General features: G+C 36.6%; 1 protein-coding gene across 1 annotated transcript; it reads right to left on the bottom strand.

Moving 5' to 3' along the window:
- Positions 1–853: 853 nt before the first annotated feature.
- Nmnat (nicotinamide mononucleotide adenylyltransferase) lies at positions 854–18,908 on the bottom strand. Its single transcript, XM_028172299.2, has 8 exons — positions 18,705–18,908; positions 18,404–18,515; positions 17,512–17,623; positions 15,718–15,927; positions 15,209–15,310; positions 13,735–13,886; positions 13,416–13,647; positions 854–7,096 (listed from the first exon to the last, which is right to left on the bottom strand). Exons 1-8 carry the CDS (start codon positions 18,778–18,780, stop codon positions 7,076–7,078), a joined length of 1,017 nt encoding a protein of 338 aa, XP_028028100.2. The 5' UTR covers positions 18,781–18,908; the 3' UTR covers positions 854–7,075.
- Between the last annotated feature and the right edge of the window lie 212 nt (positions 18,909–19,120).

The following is a 19,120-nucleotide window of genomic DNA, read 5'->3' on the forward strand; positions in this document are numbered from 1 at the left end:
CAATCGGATGCATCGGTCAGTAGTTATAACGGAACATCCGTAAAAACCTCTGTAGATTTATATATCTGTAAGTATATATTAATACGTGAACAAAAACTTTGTATCCCTTTTTACGAAAATTGCGTGGATGGAGGAGTATGAAATTTTCCACACTTATAGAGAATATAGAGAAGTGCACAATGCTAATATTTTTTTTAAATAGTGCATAAAAGGTACATTAAATTAATAAAGAAAACATTACACACACTACCATGTATTTGACACACACACGCATGCATACTATTTATTGTCAAACTTTTGTTCTTGACGTCTGTAGTCAAATCGAGAATAGATTAAAATATTGTTTGTCTTTATTAATATTTTTCTATAGTATAGTCTTGGCGTTGAAAATACAATCATAATAGTACACAAACTTACAATTCCAATTAATTATAGTCGAATTTCGACTACTGCGGGACCTCTAGTTAGTATAGATTTATCAGTCTCGTCGAAGACAGAAACGAACGATGTATGTAGTTAAGTATTATTTAAAAAAAAAGTATAACAAAATATGTTTATCAGTGTCTGGTACCCATAACACAAGGAACTCTAAACTAAGGCCGGATGACCGTGCGTAATTTGTTTCCAGTTATATATCTATTTATTCGGAAAACTTTTCTTCTGGATGCGTAGATTCGAACCCCGGTACATTCGCATCGCCCGGTACACCTCTTATCCTTTAGGCCGTGTCGACTTCAACATTTTGTATTCACTAGTACAACTTAGATCACCGTGCGTATCGATCCAACATATTCACACAATCGATACAATCGCGCACAAAATAAAAATAGGGTTTTTAAATAAAATCAACGTAAACATAAAATTAAATATTTATTATAACAACCAAAGTTTCAAGTAAGTACATGGAATAGTTCAACGAATAATTCATATATACATTACAACCGATACAACTTGAACATAACATAAATAACACGAAAGTATATAATTATATTTTTTAATCCAATATTAAGTTTAACATTACTAACGTAAATACATTTAAAAACATGCACAAACAAAAAAAAAAGGGATATTTCACCTGAAAAATCCTGAAAGACGCGAGATAATTATATATATATACCGTGCATGTGTTTGTATATTGTATAATGTAGTCTGGTTGTTTCACATTAAGTAATGCACCTACCACAGGATTCTCTACACCACCCTTGGTTGACTAGTAGAGAATGCCTCAGGCATTAAGTCCGCCATTGTACTTATGTGCATTAAGTTGAATAAATAAATAAATAATTCGTTATGAAAATAAATTACTGCTCTCGACAATAAACCCTGAAGGTTTCTCTTAGCTTTTATATAAGAATGTAATATTAATTAAACAAGCCATATACTCAATCGAGTTAGCCGCCTACACTAATCTTATTTCTGATAATGTAATAAGTATTAACAGTGTCTGAACGCAAATCTACGCAAATACAATTGGATAAAAAGAAATTAATTACTAATCTGATAATTGAAGATTTTCGGATCCTAAAGAATTTATCAAGCGACTATTAAAATTTCGATTGTATGAAAAAAAACTTTAGCCGATATGGTGGCGGACTAAGTAACGCTCGCGATTGCTGAACCGTAGGTCGTAGGTTCGATTCCCATCGAGTAACTATACTCTATAGTCGGATTTTTAATTAGACGAAGCCAGCTGACAGTAGCTAATGTCACTTTGTGAAATAATGTTGCTATATTTAAAGTAATAGTGATGCGTTCAGTTCTCGTTCAATCACATAAATGAACAATGAGTGTGAAGAGTTACTCATTAATTTCAAACTATAAAAGAATATTATTTATATTTTACAATAAAATTGTATTAAAGTGATCCAATATAATAATATGTTACTAGTAGTATGTAACTACAATCAGTTTTTTTTATTTTCATTACCTATGTACCTATAATTGTTATATTTTATACATCTATAGTTTCAACTATATGATGCATTGGAAATAGGACAGTCTTACAAGCTTCCTCGCAATGTTTTTCTTAATGTTTAAAACACTCGGTATTCAGTACAGGTAGATACCATAGGAACATAATGTTTCGTCGAAAACTCGTTGGTATGTACAAAGCACGGCTAAAATTCGAACCCCGTGCCCGATATCGGCAGTTCGGCACACTAACTATTCACTAGACAATCGAGGCAATTTCATTAATTCAGGAGTTTTTTCAATCGTTCACTTTGTCACAACACTATTTTTATTTCATCAAAAACTGACAACACAGTAAACGTCAGTTTACTTCGTCTAATAAAAAATCCGACTATAAGTCTGGCCTTTTAATATATACAGGGTGTCCCAGAAAGAATGAAGAAGAATTTAACACCAGGTGGGCTGTCCTATAAAAAATTAATAAAAAAAAAGCATGGATAATCCTGAAACACCTCATAGTAGAGCTATTAGGGGCCACAAAAAAAAACTCAGGTAGTACCCAAATTACGTATTTAAAAAAAAAGTTGTTGTTTCCATACTGCTGTGCATTTCTGGAATATACAACAGCTACAAATAAATGAAATCCATAGGCTTTTTGGTGTTATAATATTCTACATGGACTGTAACTAATGAATATGCAGGAAATAGTATGAGTAGCTAGTGTAATTTTTTTTTAAAGTTAATCTGAACTTAAATTTTAATCATGAAATTTGGTAGTTTTTCTTTATTTTTAATTTGGATACTAACTAAGAAAGATTTTTTTTTATTTTTGAGTCCCGTATAGCTCTGCTATTAGGTGTTTCAGGATTATCCATTCTTTCTGGGACACCCTGTATATATACATAGAAATTTGTATATAAGTACGTATATCAGTCTCTGATTCCCATAATACAGACAATCCAAAATTGAGGACAGGATTAATGGAAATTAAATTAAAAACGCCACTAGAAAACGGCTCGATCTTAACCTGTATACATACATACAGACAATACCTACATTGGAAGATTATCGATCGAAAAATATATATACATAATTGTTTTCAAAGTCTCTAATTACACAATCTATCGTGATACGTGATAAAATTTTAGGGTTTTATTTAAACACTAGCGACCCGCCCTCGCTTCGCTTCGGAAACATTAAAACACACATGAAAACAAAAAATAATTTTTTTTTAAAAATTAAAAAAAGTAGCCTATGTTCATCAGGGACAATGTCGGCTTCTAATGGAACAAGAATTTTTCAAATCGGTCCAGTAGTTTCGGAGCCTATTCGAAACAAACAAACAAACAAATCTTTCCTCTTTATAATATTAGTATAGATATAGAAGTATAGATTCCTTTCAAACGATAAGATCGTAATTAATTAACGATAAAAAACATATAAATAGCATTAGGTTGTATGGTTTTTAAATATCCCCCGCCCCGCTGCCCTCCTGGCGTAGTGTGAATTTCAAAGTATGTTTTCATTAGGTACTCTTTTTATTATTATTATTGTATTTCATCTTCGAGCCGATCAATTGCCAATGTTATGTACGCCATTATTGTCACATGCATCGGGCCATAAATCAAATACTTCAAGTTATTTTCAATGTTAAATATTTGTGATGTGGCAGTACTTTTTTAAATAAATAAATAAATAAGTGTGAGTGCGTTCCCGGTACAAAGGTCCTCTGTATGATACGCCTAGATTTTATGTAGTAGTATTATGGTCCTATTTTATTTACAGAGGAGTACCATGAAAAGGGTGGGAGCAAATGGCGTAGAGTGATCCATAATAACCTTTTGTTGCGAGGAGGTGGTCGTGACTCTCAGCATTGAGGAAATCGAAGGAGGAGGAGACCATGAAAAAATCACGCCAAATGTTATTGATTTCAAAAGAAAAGCCCGTCATTAGGTGATCATCGAATCGTTTTATCAGAACTTATTAAGGATATCGTAACGCCCCTAGGGATGACAACTTTCCATCTTATGTGCCGTCTTCTCGTTCGCTTTCTAAGAGATTTATATCGAATCCGGAGTGCGAGAAAGAGACAAAAAAAAACTTCACACGATTTTATATGGCAACGATTTCTGTAGAATCACTACATAGTATAAAACAAAGTCGCTTTCTCTGTCCGTATGTACGCTTAAATCATTAAAACTACGCAACAGATTTTGATGCGGTATTTTTAATAGAGAGAGTGATTGAAGAGGAAGGTTTATATCTATATATATATAAAAATGAAACCCGTTTTCCGTTGTCACGACATAACATGAAAACGGCTTGACCAATTTGGCTAATTTTGGTCTTGAATTATTTTTGGAAGTCCAGAGGTTTAAAAGGTATAAAAATATGAAAATTCTCGGAATTAAATAAAAATAACAATTTTGTTTTCCCTTTGACGTGTCCCCCGTCGGACGGATTCCTTTTGTTTGTTTTAAGTTTATTCTATATAAAAGTCTAGGTCTTTTATTTATCGATTGAGGCACTACGAAGTCTGCCGGGTCAGCTAGTGTATAATAACATCCATTAAATAGTGGAGAAATCAATAATAAATTACAGTTTCCGAAGCGAAGCGAGGGCGGGTCACTAGTGTATTTATATAAATCTATATTAACTTATGATTCAATCGCCTAAATACATTTGATGATAAGGTGTTCTTAGTTCTTTATTTATTTTTAACTTTAACGTCAATTAAAGCTTCGACTTGTCATTTATGTTGAAATGAGCGATGGTTGTTCACCAAAACGATTACGGGTCCTCATTAGTCCGTTTTAAGCAAAAAATTTAACAATAATTACAAACATTCACATTCTATATATTTAAACAATAATTTCAACTAATTGAATTATTTTAAATTATCACAATATATATTTATTTATTTGTAACGTACATATTATGTATTAAAATATTAATAATTATTATAATTCTAAGTAAACCGATATAAAAGTTATGAGACATTTTTTTTATAAATAGCGTCATGAATAGTTTTTTTTTTCAATAGTTTTTTTCTTCATATTATATGTATGTATCACACTAAGCTTTGTTCATATATATCACTAACCCCAAATAAATTACTATGTTAACAATAATAACAAAAACAACGAGCTGTAGTTTCCAACACAGCGATATTATACATACAGGGCGTTTAAAAACGAATTCGTTAATTTCTATTTGCATTTAAATCAAAAATCGATAGCTTCGTTCTGTCGTAGATATAATAATTAAGCGAGTGATAGTTTCTTTGTTCACGAATTGAAACTAAATGAGTCGAATAAAATGAGATGACTACAAATTTCTAAAAATTAAACATTAACACAGTATCAAATTTCTAAAAGCGAACAATCAAATAGGGTTGCCACGTTCTATCAACTTTTTGAACGATAACAACAAGAGAATAATCAAATAAATAAAAAAATCCAATACGATTTTAAATCTACATTAAATTATGCATTGAGATGTCTTTTTCTCGAATTAGATATTTTAATGAATACAAACTTTATTTTCTAACGTGATAAAGTTTGTTTTTGCGTGTTCGAAAATGAGCGAAAATGAGCATGTTTTTGAGAATCCGAACGTGCTTTACTATATAACATACTGTAATAGTATAGCAGTGATGAGATATATCGAAATGTTAAAGAAATTTTCACAATTGAATTCAGGCGAATCCTCGATGCTATCCAAAGCTATCATAGAAGCTTATATCTTTTAATGTAAGGACGTGCGTAATTAACTGCACCACATGACAATACCGAAAAAGCTATTATTTTGTATTGTATAAAGCTTCAAAGCTCACATTCGTATTTTTCGGCCGAAGTTTTCCTTCAAATTCTTAATCGCGACATAAATACTTAAAAAGCACAATTTTACTAACGCTCAAAAAGCTAAAGAACGTAACGTATTTTTCTATATCGACATGCACGGATCGGGAAGCTTAATAGATAAAGAGTGGAAATCCTTTGGCGAATTTCGCGTCCTTTTTCGATTTACGAGTGAGAAACGAGAGAGACAATAACCCATTTATAATTCGCTACCATGTCTTAAATTTTTCTAAAGAAGCTAATCTATAATGTTTTTATGAAAGAATATATTCGCAAAAGCGTCTAGGCCAAAGCATATCCACTGAGTTTCTCGCCATATCTACTCAGTGGGTCACGATTCCGACCCGGTAGTAGACTCAGCGAAGCACTGCTCTTGCTAGGGCTACTGTTAACAGTTCTCTCAAGTTGAGCCCGTGGTGAGCTCACCTAACGATCCGCGTGAAGTCGGAATAGTCCCTTAGGCTACCAACGACTAAGTAGCGCGAAAAACGCCAAAGCAATTCCACTTAACACATTGTACGCCGGTATGAATCAATGATTACGTAAAGAAAACATTTAAAATTTGGTACATTTTCATAAAACAATAAAAAAATTAAGATCGGCGTAATCATGGCAACAGAAGGCGGATTACCAAGCAACAGAATCCCGCATTATCGCAGGGCCGGCGTTAAAGCGAGATTCCGAACCCCGCATTATCGCAGGGCCGGCATTAAAGCGAGATTTCAAATCCCGCATTATCGGAGGACCGGTATTAGAGCGAGATTTCGAATCCCGCATTATCGCAGGGCCGGCATTAAAGCGAGATTTCGAATCACGCATTATCGCAGGGCCGGCATTAAAGCGAGATTTTAAATCCCGCATTATCGGAGGACCGGCATTAGAGCGAGATTTTAAATCCCGCATTATCGCAGGGCTGGCAAATCCCGCATTATCGCAGGGCCGGCATTAGAGCGAGATTTCGAATCCCGCATTATCGCAGGGCCGGCATTAAAGCGAGATTTCGAATCCCGCATTATCGCAGGGGCGGCATTAAAGCGAGATTTCGAATCCCGCATTATCGCAGGGCCGGCATTAAAGCGAGATTTTAAATCCCGCATTATCGCAGGGCCGGCGTTAAAGCGACAAACTTCGAATCCCGCACTATCACAGGGTCGCCAGCGTACAATGCGTCAGAACAAACATCGAATACGACACTGGCTACATACGACGTGGTCATGCACACAGGGCGGCTCGCGCCTCGGTCACGTCGCGGCGCCGGCGTGTCGCGCTCACGGGGCGGACCGCGTCGGCGCGCAACACGTCAGCTACAATGCGCAACCGCTTCCCTACCAACAACACAACACCAAAGTTAAAACCGAACGAAGGGGATGCGCGAACGAAAGAGGGATTAACAAAAAACAACAAAACAAAAACAGAGAACTTAAATGAGTATAATTCAAACAAACAAACAAAATTGGTTTTTAATACGCTCTTTTATTAGCTTCAGACGTATGTATGTTTAGTATGTAACGGAATCTTTGAACATGTTTTTGACCCCCTTCAAAACGTCGGATTAACTCGAAATTTGGTATACTTATTAAGAATGACAATGAAAATGAAAAATAAAGAATAGTTTAAAAAAATAAAACAAAATACGCTTTTATAGAAAACCCAACTAAAAAATAGAAAATAATCCTTAATAAATTTGAATTAAAAATAGTGTAAGAAAAAATGATTTTATTGTAAAAAAAAGCGTGTGGTGCATGGTATCAGTAGTTATAAATATTTTATGAACAGATATGAGTAGAAAGGGTTATTTTGATAATATCCTGAAAAGCACTCCACGTTTTTTTTTTACAATAAAATCATTTTTTCTTACACTATTTTGAATTCAAATTTATTAAAATTTATTATGTGATAACGTCAGTAGCAAAATTATTCCAAGTGCTACGTTCTGACGTCACTTGAGATATAAACGTGTCACGAGCCAACGCTTGGGGCGATCGTGCCTCTCTATCGCGTGTTCCTCGCTCTCGCTTGCACGCTCAAGCTCAGGCGGAACGTGACACTTTTTCGTGCATGCAGTCGGTGTTCATCGATATATAACATCGTCAAAAAAAAAACAAAAAAATATTAATGCTTTGAGCGACTCGTATTTGGCTGGAGGAGTTCTAATTGACAGGACCAATCGACGCGTCTTAAAAAAAAACATATTTCGAATTTTCTATTTTCAGAACTTTCATGAGCGCATTTAATTGTTTAGCATCCATTGCTGGTTGATAACAAGGCGGTTTAACACCTTACAAACGCTGTCAACACGTTTTTTTTTTAAATATATATGTATTATAGAAACGAGAGGTATTATAAACGTGTATTTGATATTTTATAAATTCAATAAATATTTAGACCGTCATTATCAGGCATTGACAATTAAAGTACTTTAGCATAAATTAAAATAACATTAAAAATATTAAACATTCTTTTGCAATTTCAAACTGTCGTAATAATTACAATGGCTTTTTTATCTCAAAATTAACACTCCTAAATATATGGATCTTTTCGCATTAAAAGTGTACAATTTCCAAAAACATTGGAAATTGAGTTAATATGCGGAATCATTTGATATCATCAGTATTTTTCTCATAAATACTGTCAAAAGAGCGTTGTTTATTTTTTTTTTTTATTTTTTTTTAGTTTACCTATTTTTTAACTACTAGTAACAAAATTAATACATAATTTTATCTTACTTTAAAAGACAGATAATGTAACTGGTAAAAAATAAAAAATAAACGTTGCAAATATGATTAATATTAAAAATATCACAATATGTTAAACCTTTAAAACACTCTCCTGTAAAATTAGTAAGTTTTGAGATTATACAGTTTTAATGCGAGAAGACGATATTTTGTTGAATTCAGTGGTTGGACAAATAAGATAAATAAAATTAAGGGATATTATAAAAAAGAAAACAATGAAAATGGTTGCCTTTAGCGAAATTTGGCCTAAGTTTGAAACTATAATTACGTTTTACTGGGATGTAATAATAATTGAAGAATGCAATGCAATGCTGCCTATAAGCATACTAAGCCGAAAAGACAAGAAAAAATATAGTATATTTAAAAAATAGCTGAATAAACTGCGTTAAATATTTTGTTACTTTTGTGCTTGTACCGGGCTTAGCTTAGTAGTCTGTGTCGAGTAGTAAGTAAGACTGTACTAAGCTAAGCCCGCTACATCATTATTCATCATCATCATATTAAATTATTTATCAAGCCTTATCGTTGAATAAAAAAAAATGACACATGATAAATAAACAAAGAAATTACGCTACCAAGTCCAGTGTAAGGCAATTAATATACTTAGTCTGGCCATAAATACTGTTACAATTAAAAATAAACAAAATATTACATTTGAATTTGGAATCTGTCATTTTTATATGATTGCTCATTGGTTTTCTCATTTTGGCGCCAATACATTGTACAATATTTTGCGATATTAAAATGTTGTGGGGTGATAAAGGGAACCGAACCGCTGTGATTGCATTACACAAAGTAGGTATGGAGCCAAATGCAATTTTAAAAACTCTCCATACGCTTGGTATTAGGAAAATTTTTGTGTACCGGGCTATTAATAGGTGCAATGAGACCTCCTCTGTTTGTGACAGAAAAAGATCTGGCCGTCCACGTAGTGTTCCTACGAGAAATGTGGTCAAAGCAGTAAGGGAAAGAATTCGAAGAAATCCTGTCCGAAAGCAAAATATTTTATTTCGGGAGATGAAGATAGCACCTAGAACCAGGTCGCGTATTTTAAAAGATGACTTAGGACTTGCAGCCTATAAGAGACGTACTGGTCATTTTTTAACTGATAATTTAAAAGAGAATAGGATGGTAAAATCGAAACAACTACTGAAGCGGTACGCAAAGGGAGGTCATAGAAAAATTATGTTTACGGATGAGAAAATTTTTACAATTGAGCACCATTTTAACAAACAAAATGACTGTATTTATGCTCAAAGCTCTAAGGAAGCTTCCCAATTAGTCGACAGAGTGCAACGTGGGCCCTATCCGACTTCAGTGGTTTGGTGGGATATTAGCTATGAAAGAGTGACTGGGCCATACTTTTGTGAAAAAGGTATCAAAACATCGGCACAAGTGTATCAAGATACCATTCTTGAGAAGGTAGTGAAGCCCCTTAACAACACCATGTTCAATAATCAAGAATGGTCCTTCCAGCAAGACTCGGCGCCAGGTCATAAAGCTCGGTCTACGCAATCTTGGTTGGAAACGAACGTTTCGGACTTCATCAGAGCTGAAGACTGGCCGTCGTCTAGTCCGGATCTTAATCCGCTGGATTATGATTTATGGTCAGTTTTAGAGAGTACGGCTTACTCTAAACGCCATGATAATTTGGAGTCCCTAAAACAATCCGTACGATTGGCAGTGAAAATTTTTCCCATGGAAAGAGTGCGTGCTTCTATTGATAACTGGCCTCAACGTTTAAGGACTGTATTGCAGCCAATGGAGACCACTTCGAATAAGCTTTTTATACTTTAAATTGTTTTTTACACTGTAAAAACAGTTTGTACACTGTAAAAGTAATAAATGTTATTTGCCATAGATTTTTTTTTGTTTTTTATTTGTAACAGTATTTATGGCCAGACTAAGTATATAATCAAGAAGCGTAAGTCCAATCAATGGAAAATGTTTCTAGTCTCCCATACGTTTTCTAAAATAATATTACAATTTCTGATATTTCGATTACTTCACAGTATTCATCGTCCCGAAATTTGGATGTCTTTTTTTTTAATGTTTAGATGGGTGGACGAGCTCACAGCCCACCTGGTGTTAAGTGGTTACTGGAGCCCATAGACATCTACAACGTTAATGCGCAACCCACCTTGAGATATAAGTTCTCAGTATAGTCACATCGGCTGCCCCACCCTTCAAACCGAAACGCATTACTACGTCACGACAGAAATAGGCAGGGTGGTGGTAACTACCCGTGCGGACTCACTCGCCTACCACCAGTAATTATGCAAATTACCACTACCCTCCAAACCGAAACGCATTACTGCTTCACGGCAGAAATACGCAGGGTGGTAGTACCTACTCGTGCGGACTCCCAAAAGATCCTACCACCAGTAATTTGGCAAATTATAATTTTGCGGGTTTGATTTTTATTACACGACATTATCTTCACAACTTCACCGTGCTTTCAAACCGAAACGCATTACTGCTTCACTGCAGAAATAGGCAGGATGGTAGTACCTACCCATGCGGACTCAAAAAAGGTCCTACCACCAGTAATTACGCAAATTATAATTTTGCGGGTTTGATTTTTATTGCACGATGTTATTCCTTCACCGTGGAAGTCAATCATGAACATTTGTTAAGTACGTATTTCATTAGAAAAATTGGTACCCGCCTGCGGGATTCGAACACCGGTGCATCGCTACATAATATGAACGAACCAGACGTATTATCCTTTAGGCCACGACGACTTCATAAATTTTAACTAAATATTATTAAAAATTAATATTAGTTTCTATTATTCTAGTTTACACGAATCAAAGAGATATTCAACTAGATAAATCTTTATAGGGAAATATATTATATACAATTTAGGTGGCATCTACAATAAGGGTAGAAAGAGACATATATATTTTTTTAATTTTATATTATTTTTCGTTTAGATTAAGATATTTACTCGAAATGTGTGAGTAGCTCGATGTTGTCTGCAAACTCTGCGTGTACTTGTGTTTAGAAGCAGTGAATACTTGTGCGAGGGAGAGCATGATGGATTTAGGCTTGATACCGGCTTGGTCCTGTTTATCGCACCGCCTTTAAGGTTAGAATAAATCCAATTAAATTTGATCCAATATTTTAGATTTAAAATGAGACCATTTTTTTTCTTCGAAAAACCAATTTGAACTCATTTTCAAAGGAGACTGTCTTTACATTTTCAAATACTCCCCATTCAAGCCCCTCAAATCAAGCCGCCTGGGCCTCACGGACCTAAGCGTAAATCCATCATTAGTGGGGGGTGGTAAGTTTTTGGAAACCATACTGACGGTGGAAGACGACAGACAAGTCCTACATTTTTTTTATTGCTCCGATGGATGAACGAGCTCACGGCCCACCTGGTTATCGTAAATGGTTATCGAAGCCCATGGACATCTACAACGAAATGCCGCCACCCACCTTGAGACGTGAGTTGTAAAGTCTCAATTTTAACAGAACAACGGCTGCCCCGCCCTTCGAACCGAAGCGCATTATTTCTTTACGGCAGAAATAGGCAGGGTGGTGGTACCTACTCGTGCGACCTCTACATACGATTTTCGGAGACTCTACGTCATTTATATCCGACAATACAGGACACACCGACCTTAGGACACTTCCTTCTTATAATATTGTTTTGAATGCGTATTTGTGCTGTCTTTTGTTATATTGCGCGATATTTGTGCATTAACTTCTCATCAGACCTTGAGACATGAGGTCGTATTCTCAATTGTGCATTAACTTCTCATCGGACCTTGAGACGTTTGAGGTCGTATTTTCAATTTAGCCACCGTGTAAACTGAAATCCATTACCGTTATGCGGTAAGTAATCAAATCGATTTGGCACCAGAACTGTATATTAAGACTTTTGTGTAATCACACATTTCGAGTTTTTTTTTTCCGTATTTTAGATTAAATATTTTTATTTTTAATAAATTCTATAATAATAAATAAAATACGATAAAATGGAAGATTAAATATATTTTTTTTCTAAATTCGAAATAGAATACATATATTATTATAATAGATATAAGTAGGAGTTTCATAATTGAATTGACTTTCTAATTTATTTATTTTTGTAAATTTGGCAATGTTTTTGGCTTTTAATTCTTTTCGAATACAATTATGGAGGTTCCATTGAATAAATTTTAGATAATATATTTAGTCGACGCTGACGACACGCTAATAAAATAAGTTATATTATATTTTTAATATTTCAACTTTACAAATAGACTACACATCCGTAAATTTAAAAGTAAAAAGAGTTGAGTGTTGCTAGATTTATCTAGAGTGTTAGTGTTGCTAGATATATTTAAATTATCCCAGTGTTACCATATAGGGTTACCGTATCGAAGCGTTGAGCAAGTACCGTTTTTTATTTGTTCAAACGACAAAATTTACATACGAACACATCCCGTAGTATGTGTTTTACTTTTTTTTTTTGTAGAAAGAAATTCAAGTACATTACCTATTTCTCATATTACACAAACATTGCTGTCTCTACATTAATTGATTGTAGAGAGAAAGAAAAAAAAGGTCTTATAAAACATAGTAAAATATTGTCAAGTGGAAGTGAAGGTTCTGAAACATTGTGTGGCGGCGGTATGGCGGCTGCTCACACGACGGCCTCCGAGTCGCTCAGCACGTGGATGCCGTGCTTGGTCAGCAGCAGACGCACGATGTCCTCGCAGCTCCGCGACCCCCGCGCCCCAACCCCCGGCCCCCGCACCGCACCCCCCAACCCTCGCCCCGCACTGGCCTGGTCGCACAGCTTGCTCGCTTCCGATCGACTCGTCTTAACGTCGGCCGCGCACCGCCCCTTCGAGGAGCCGCGGGGGGGCGAGGGAGGCCGCGCGGGGGGGTCGCCGCCATACGGGTGAGGACTCACCTTGTCGCCGGCCGCGGCGTGCTGGGTGACGTCACTAACGATCTTGACCGCCTTCCCGGGCACGTAGCCGGGGGGCACCCTGTCCACGTACGCCAGCTTCGGTTTCACGCCGTCGACCGGACTGACCGAGTCGGTGCGGGAGCTCGATATAAGAAAGTTAGTTTTTTTGGCGCGCCTCCCAGGCGGCGGGCGCGCGGTTGATGACGTCACGTCGCGCAGACTCGCGTGCTCACTGTCCCGGGCGGCGTGCGAGAGAAGCGTCCGTTAGTACACGTGAGTATCGGGTTAGCGCGGGTGGTGGTGGTGGTGGTATACTCACGGCGCGGCGGCGTAGAGCGCGTGGCGGGCGGCGTAGGCGAGCACGGCGTCGTCGGTGAGGTAGCGCGCGCTCTCGCCTCGCCGCAGCAGCCGCCGCACCACGGTGGAGCTCACCTCGTTGACCACGTGGTTGGGCACCAGCAGGATGTTCCTCTACGTTACAACAAACAAACACACCCCCAATTATTTTATGTACTCATTTTTACAACGATAAACAAAAATGCAATTTGCACACGGCAACTTTTTTTTTTAATGATTGATAGATTACTGGTGGCCCGAAGGCCTTTCCAGTTTCACCAGGACAGGTGGGCGAGCAAAGGCTCAGCCAGGAAGGGACGGCACGGCAACATAGAAACCTTCAAAAATATTCTTTCTCATTCTCTGGCAAACTCAATACCATGTTTATCTCTTTTTAGTTTCAGTTTCATAGAGTTTCAAATACAAAGTCGCTAAAGGTTTTTTTTTATTGCCTAGATAGGTAAACGAGCTCACAGCCCACCTGTTGTAAAGTGGTTACTGGAGCCCATAGACATCTACAACGTAAATGCGCCACCCACCTTGAGACAAGCTCTAAGATCTCAAGTATAGCTACAACGGCTGCCCCACCCCTAAAGCCGAAACGCACGGCAGAAACAGGCAGGATGGTGACACCCACCCATGCGGACTCACAAGAGGTCCTACCACCAGTGAAGAAGTGAAAAATGATTTTACCAGACCACTTAGTTTGACCACTTAGTTTCTATATCTATCTCTCTCGAACGCAACTGTTAGAGGGAGACGACTGGTGCGTCACGTAACAGTGGTCTGCGTATATGGGTAAATGTGTATGCAGAGTACAGAGTGCTCTTAATTGAATAAAAAACAAATTGATTTAGGGGAATGATACCCCACCCCACTAGACTTATTACGCAGTTTTAGTAATAAGCCAGTTTTTTTGGCGGGAACGCGAGGAGCGAGGTTGTGTTTGTTTTATTTTGTCCATTTAGTGTTTCTTCAGGTTTAAATGTGTAATAACGGTGGTCTATCTGTTTAATATCTGTGAAAGTGCAAAAATGTGGGAAAATGAAACAAAGTCGCTGGACGTAACTTCTTGGTATCCTCCAAAAAGTCCACTGAAAGTCTCAGTAAATGACCACCATTTTACCGAGATTATATATTTTCATTCCATATCATCTTATCTCATTTCATTTAATTTCATCCCAGCTGATTAATGTCTCAAACTAATCATCTTCATTTCATTTCACTACATATTATAATTGTTCATAAAAATAAGATTAAAAATTAAAATAAGACGTGACTTAAAGGTCTTAGTTACCAGGCCTAAAATCCCTTTAAAAAAAGTTATAAGTCATATATGTTAATCTGTGGTTAACGCGTCAGATATCCATCGCGGTCGCTGATACCAACAAACATGTAACTATATTTGTTTTATTAACCTCACATTACCTTCTCTATGTGTACAGTTCACGGCTTACCCTGTGCTTATAAAGTATGTCAGATTCGTGAATAAACTTGGAGGGGTTACTGCCTGCCCTGGTGACCACCACTAAGCCATGCGTACCGACTATTGCTTCGATCTGAAAATTAATTTAACTATTACATACGGACTCACTGATCTGTTGTTGCTACTGATAAACTGGCAATGTTGGGCCAACGTTAGTGTTGCCAGAGAAAAACACTTAATCCCATACCCAGCTTGGAGCATGAGATCGGCGTCTCAATGGTATTGTACAATGGCTCTTAAAGCCTTCAAAATGCATGAAAGATCCATGACAAATAATCGGAAACAACCTGTATGAACCTCTCAATATGTACAAAATTATGCATTTTGTTAATATTCTCTGAATTTGCATATCAAGCGAAAAGGCTATTACATACAAATTTGAGTTAACTTTTACGCTATCGAGAACGTTACAAAACTCGTACTAAGCACACAGTTCGAGAAGGCGAATCTTGTCTGCCTATTCACAATCTCTCTACTCACATCTTCATCAGACCAAAGTCCCGGGGTGGCGAAGGACTCCAGAAGATCAGCACCGCAGAGCAGCTTTACTGTCACCCGTTCTTGATAGTTACCATTCGTCATTAGAGGAAAGTTGTCAGTCTCATCATAGCTGTTCACATTGAGAACGTCATCTGGCAACCACTCCGCTGAATCTGGATCTAAATTTGATTTGTATCCGTTTATTATATCCTGAAATTTATAAATTGTTTAGCATAGCGATTTAGAAATAGGCAGAATAGCTAAACCTACCTCATAACGGCTTATAGTACATCTTGATTGTACAATGATGATGAACTTTCCAGATTCATTTTCTGTTGTTTTTTTTGCAATTCTTCACAGTATGGATCAACTCTGCTCTAGTGCGATGATCAAAACAACATGACGAGACTATTTGCAAAAATTCCTCAGAGCACACCAAACACAAACTATCTCCATCGACCAAGGTATAGAGTAGATACTCCGTATCTCTACAGAGAGTATCTAGGGAGATCATTTCGAGCAGAGGCTCCAATCCATGAGAACAGGATTATCGACAATTTTATCATACAAACAATCTTATATAGTCAAACGGAAATGAGTTGAGCAGTCATGACCTAAAGTATAAGACGTCCGGTGCATTCGTATCTAGCGATGCACCGGTGTTCGAATCCCGCAGCCAGGTACCAATTTTAGAAATGAAATACCTACGTACTTAACAAATGTTCACAATTGACCTCCACGGTGAAGGAATAACATCGTTGTAATAAAAATCAAACTCGCAAAATTATAAATTGCGTAATTACTGGTGGTAGGACATCTTGTGAGTCCGCTCGGGTAGGTATCACCACCCGGCCTATTTCTGCCGTGAAGCAGTATTGTGTTTCGGTTTGAAGAGTAGGGCAGCCGTTGTAACTATACTGAGGCCTTAAACTCATATCAAGGAGGGTTGCGCATTTACATTAAAGTTCGTTTGAAGCCGAACCTGTGTATACTGCTAGGTGTATGAGACTGTTTCGCTTTGTTAAAGTCTCATAATATTTTATATGCCAACTTAGCTTTACTGTCTAAATGACTTCAATACTGTACCACAATGGGTTGAAGCTAAGAAAATCCAGCTGCCCCTTTTGAAGATGTGCTCCAGAGAACAATTCATTTTTGTTATATTTGAAGTACCTGTCCTTCACCACATTCCGAAATAAACACTGATAGATGAAATATCACATATACCCTTACAGTAATGCATGTCATCAATGAATAGCATGACGAAATTGTTGATATCAATGTAGAGAGCATGGTTAATGATCATGACCAGAGCAGCAGCTCTCAATCTTGGTTGTGATATTCAAATTGAAAATCCACAAGTAGATACCAACGAATATACACTTAACACATGCTCATGAAATTTGACAACACTTTTGACAATTATAGAAAACCAGAATGTAATAAAAATCTGCTTAACAATTTTCCAGCTACATTTGTATGAAAATTACTGAATGTTATTGTGGACCAGCAGAGATGGGTACCTGGGCCGTCCTGCCTATTCCTGCTATCATGCAAGATTTCAAACACATGGTTCAAGGGTATGGCCATGATGCATTTATGTTGTGATGCCTGTGTGCTCCAGTAACCCCTTAACAACAATTATATCATGCGACGGTTCACTTAATATTGCAATAAAACATAAAAATAATTATTTATTAATATCAATTCAGTAAGTAAACTTTTTTACTTTACGTTATATTACTTTTGGCTTTGCAAATTATTAAGTACCTCACAGCCAATTTCAAAACTTACTTGATGGTATTTTAAGGACAATCTGGTTCTTGTCCAGCCAGCCTGACGAGATTCCCATTCCGATACTTTGATCCAGTTTGAGGAACGCAAGGCTAATTTCAGCATGCTAATTCTGAAAATTTTGTAAATTAAATTAATATTTATGTATGCTTTTTTTGCCAGCTTACAAACTGTTGGCTCACTTGGTCTTCTGCCACTGTCTTGGACACTAGCAAATAGTGATTCATTTCAAAACTGGCTTGAAAAATTAAGTGTAAATAATATTATGAAAGCCAACAAGATTTGTGCTTTTTTTTTTTATTGCCTAGATATGTGGACGAGCTCACAGCCCACCTGGTGTTAAGTGGTAACTGGAACCCATAGACATCTACAACGTAAATGCGCCACACACCTTGAGATATAAGTTCTAAGGTCTCAGTATAGTTACAACGGCTGCCCCACCCTTCAAACTGAAACGCATTACTGCTTCACGGCAGAAATAGGCAGGGCGGTGGTACCTACCCATGCGGACTCACAAGAGGTCCTACCGCCAGTAATCAAACATAATCAAGCATAGCCTAATCAAGCATAGCAAGACACAGATCTAGAAGCATAGCTTTAAAGTATCCACTGCCACTTGTAATCAACCTGGGATGAAGGTTGGCAAAATAGAAAAACCAATCTCCCATGGGTAAACCACAGAAAACAGATTCTCCTCATTTTGTACTTTCGTTTTATAGATTTGGAAACAATTGAATAAAACAATTGAAATCATTGTCATTTTTAACTATGTAAGTAAAACAAGGCGCAATCACAAGTGTCCGAGAAATACTTAGGCTTATTATCTCGAGGATCGCGATGCAAAACATTCAGTGGTATGTCTTTTGGGACGAGGTGTGATATTTTTATTTACCTGTGATGCGAAGCAACTAAATCCTTTTTGCCGTAAGCGTCGTGGACAGGAGAAACGATTCCGCCGACTACTGAACCAATACCAAACGAATGTATGTAATCACGGGCAATTTCTAAAGAAAAAATAAAATAAATTAACATAAATATATATTGTTTGACGATTATCGTTAGAAAATGAGCTTTTATAGTTTTCTTTAATTTTTTATATTTTTTATTGTTGCTTCTTTAAAATTTTGAGTGCAATTAAATATTTAAATAAAATTTAACTTTTCCTTGACCTTTTCGCGTTTATGATAACTTACCGAACATTCGCAGATGCATATACGTAGGAGGGCTGAAACTCCCACAGGCTATCAAAACTATCGACCCTTTAGACATTTTGTTAATTTCCTTTGATTCTTATCATGTAAACAGGCGATTTTCCTTTTTTTTATTTAAAAACAAATATTTAAAACGTCATGGAAGTGCCTTTCACAGATCAGGCAAAACCACGACCACGTAGTAATCTGTATTTTTTTTTTAATTTTATGACCTGGTGACAGAGGGCTTAGTGAATTTAGCCCCTCTTTTTTTAATTTTCGGATTTTTTTATTTTAATTATTTGTTCGTCGTTTCTTCGTTAATGTTCGAATGTAAAAATTGTTTTTTCGTCTTTTATTTATTTATATTTAATTAAACAAATGATCACCTTTGAGTTGGCTCCCTTTACTAGATATCT

The sequence above is a fragment of the Bombyx mandarina genome, chromosome 26 (genome assembly GCF_030267445.1).
Source record: "Bombyx mandarina strain Sakado chromosome 26, ASM3026744v2".
NCBI classification, from domain to species: Eukaryota; Metazoa; Arthropoda; class Insecta; order Lepidoptera; family Bombycidae; genus Bombyx; species Bombyx mandarina.

Excerpts from the sequence above, each read along its gene's own strand:
- Nmnat (XM_028172299.2), bottom strand. The coding sequence starts at position 18,780 with ATGTCTAAAGGGTCGATAGTTTTGATAGCCTGTGGGAGTTTCAGCCCT. Across the intron at positions 18,516-18,704 it reads TATGCATCTGCGAATGTTCG|AAATTGCCCGTGATTACATA; the intron begins GTAAGTTATCAT and ends TTTTTTCTTTAG. Across the intron at positions 13,887-15,208 it reads ACATACTTTATAAGCACAGG|AGGAACATCCTGCTGGTGCC; the intron begins GTAAGCCGTGAA and ends GTTGTAACGTAG.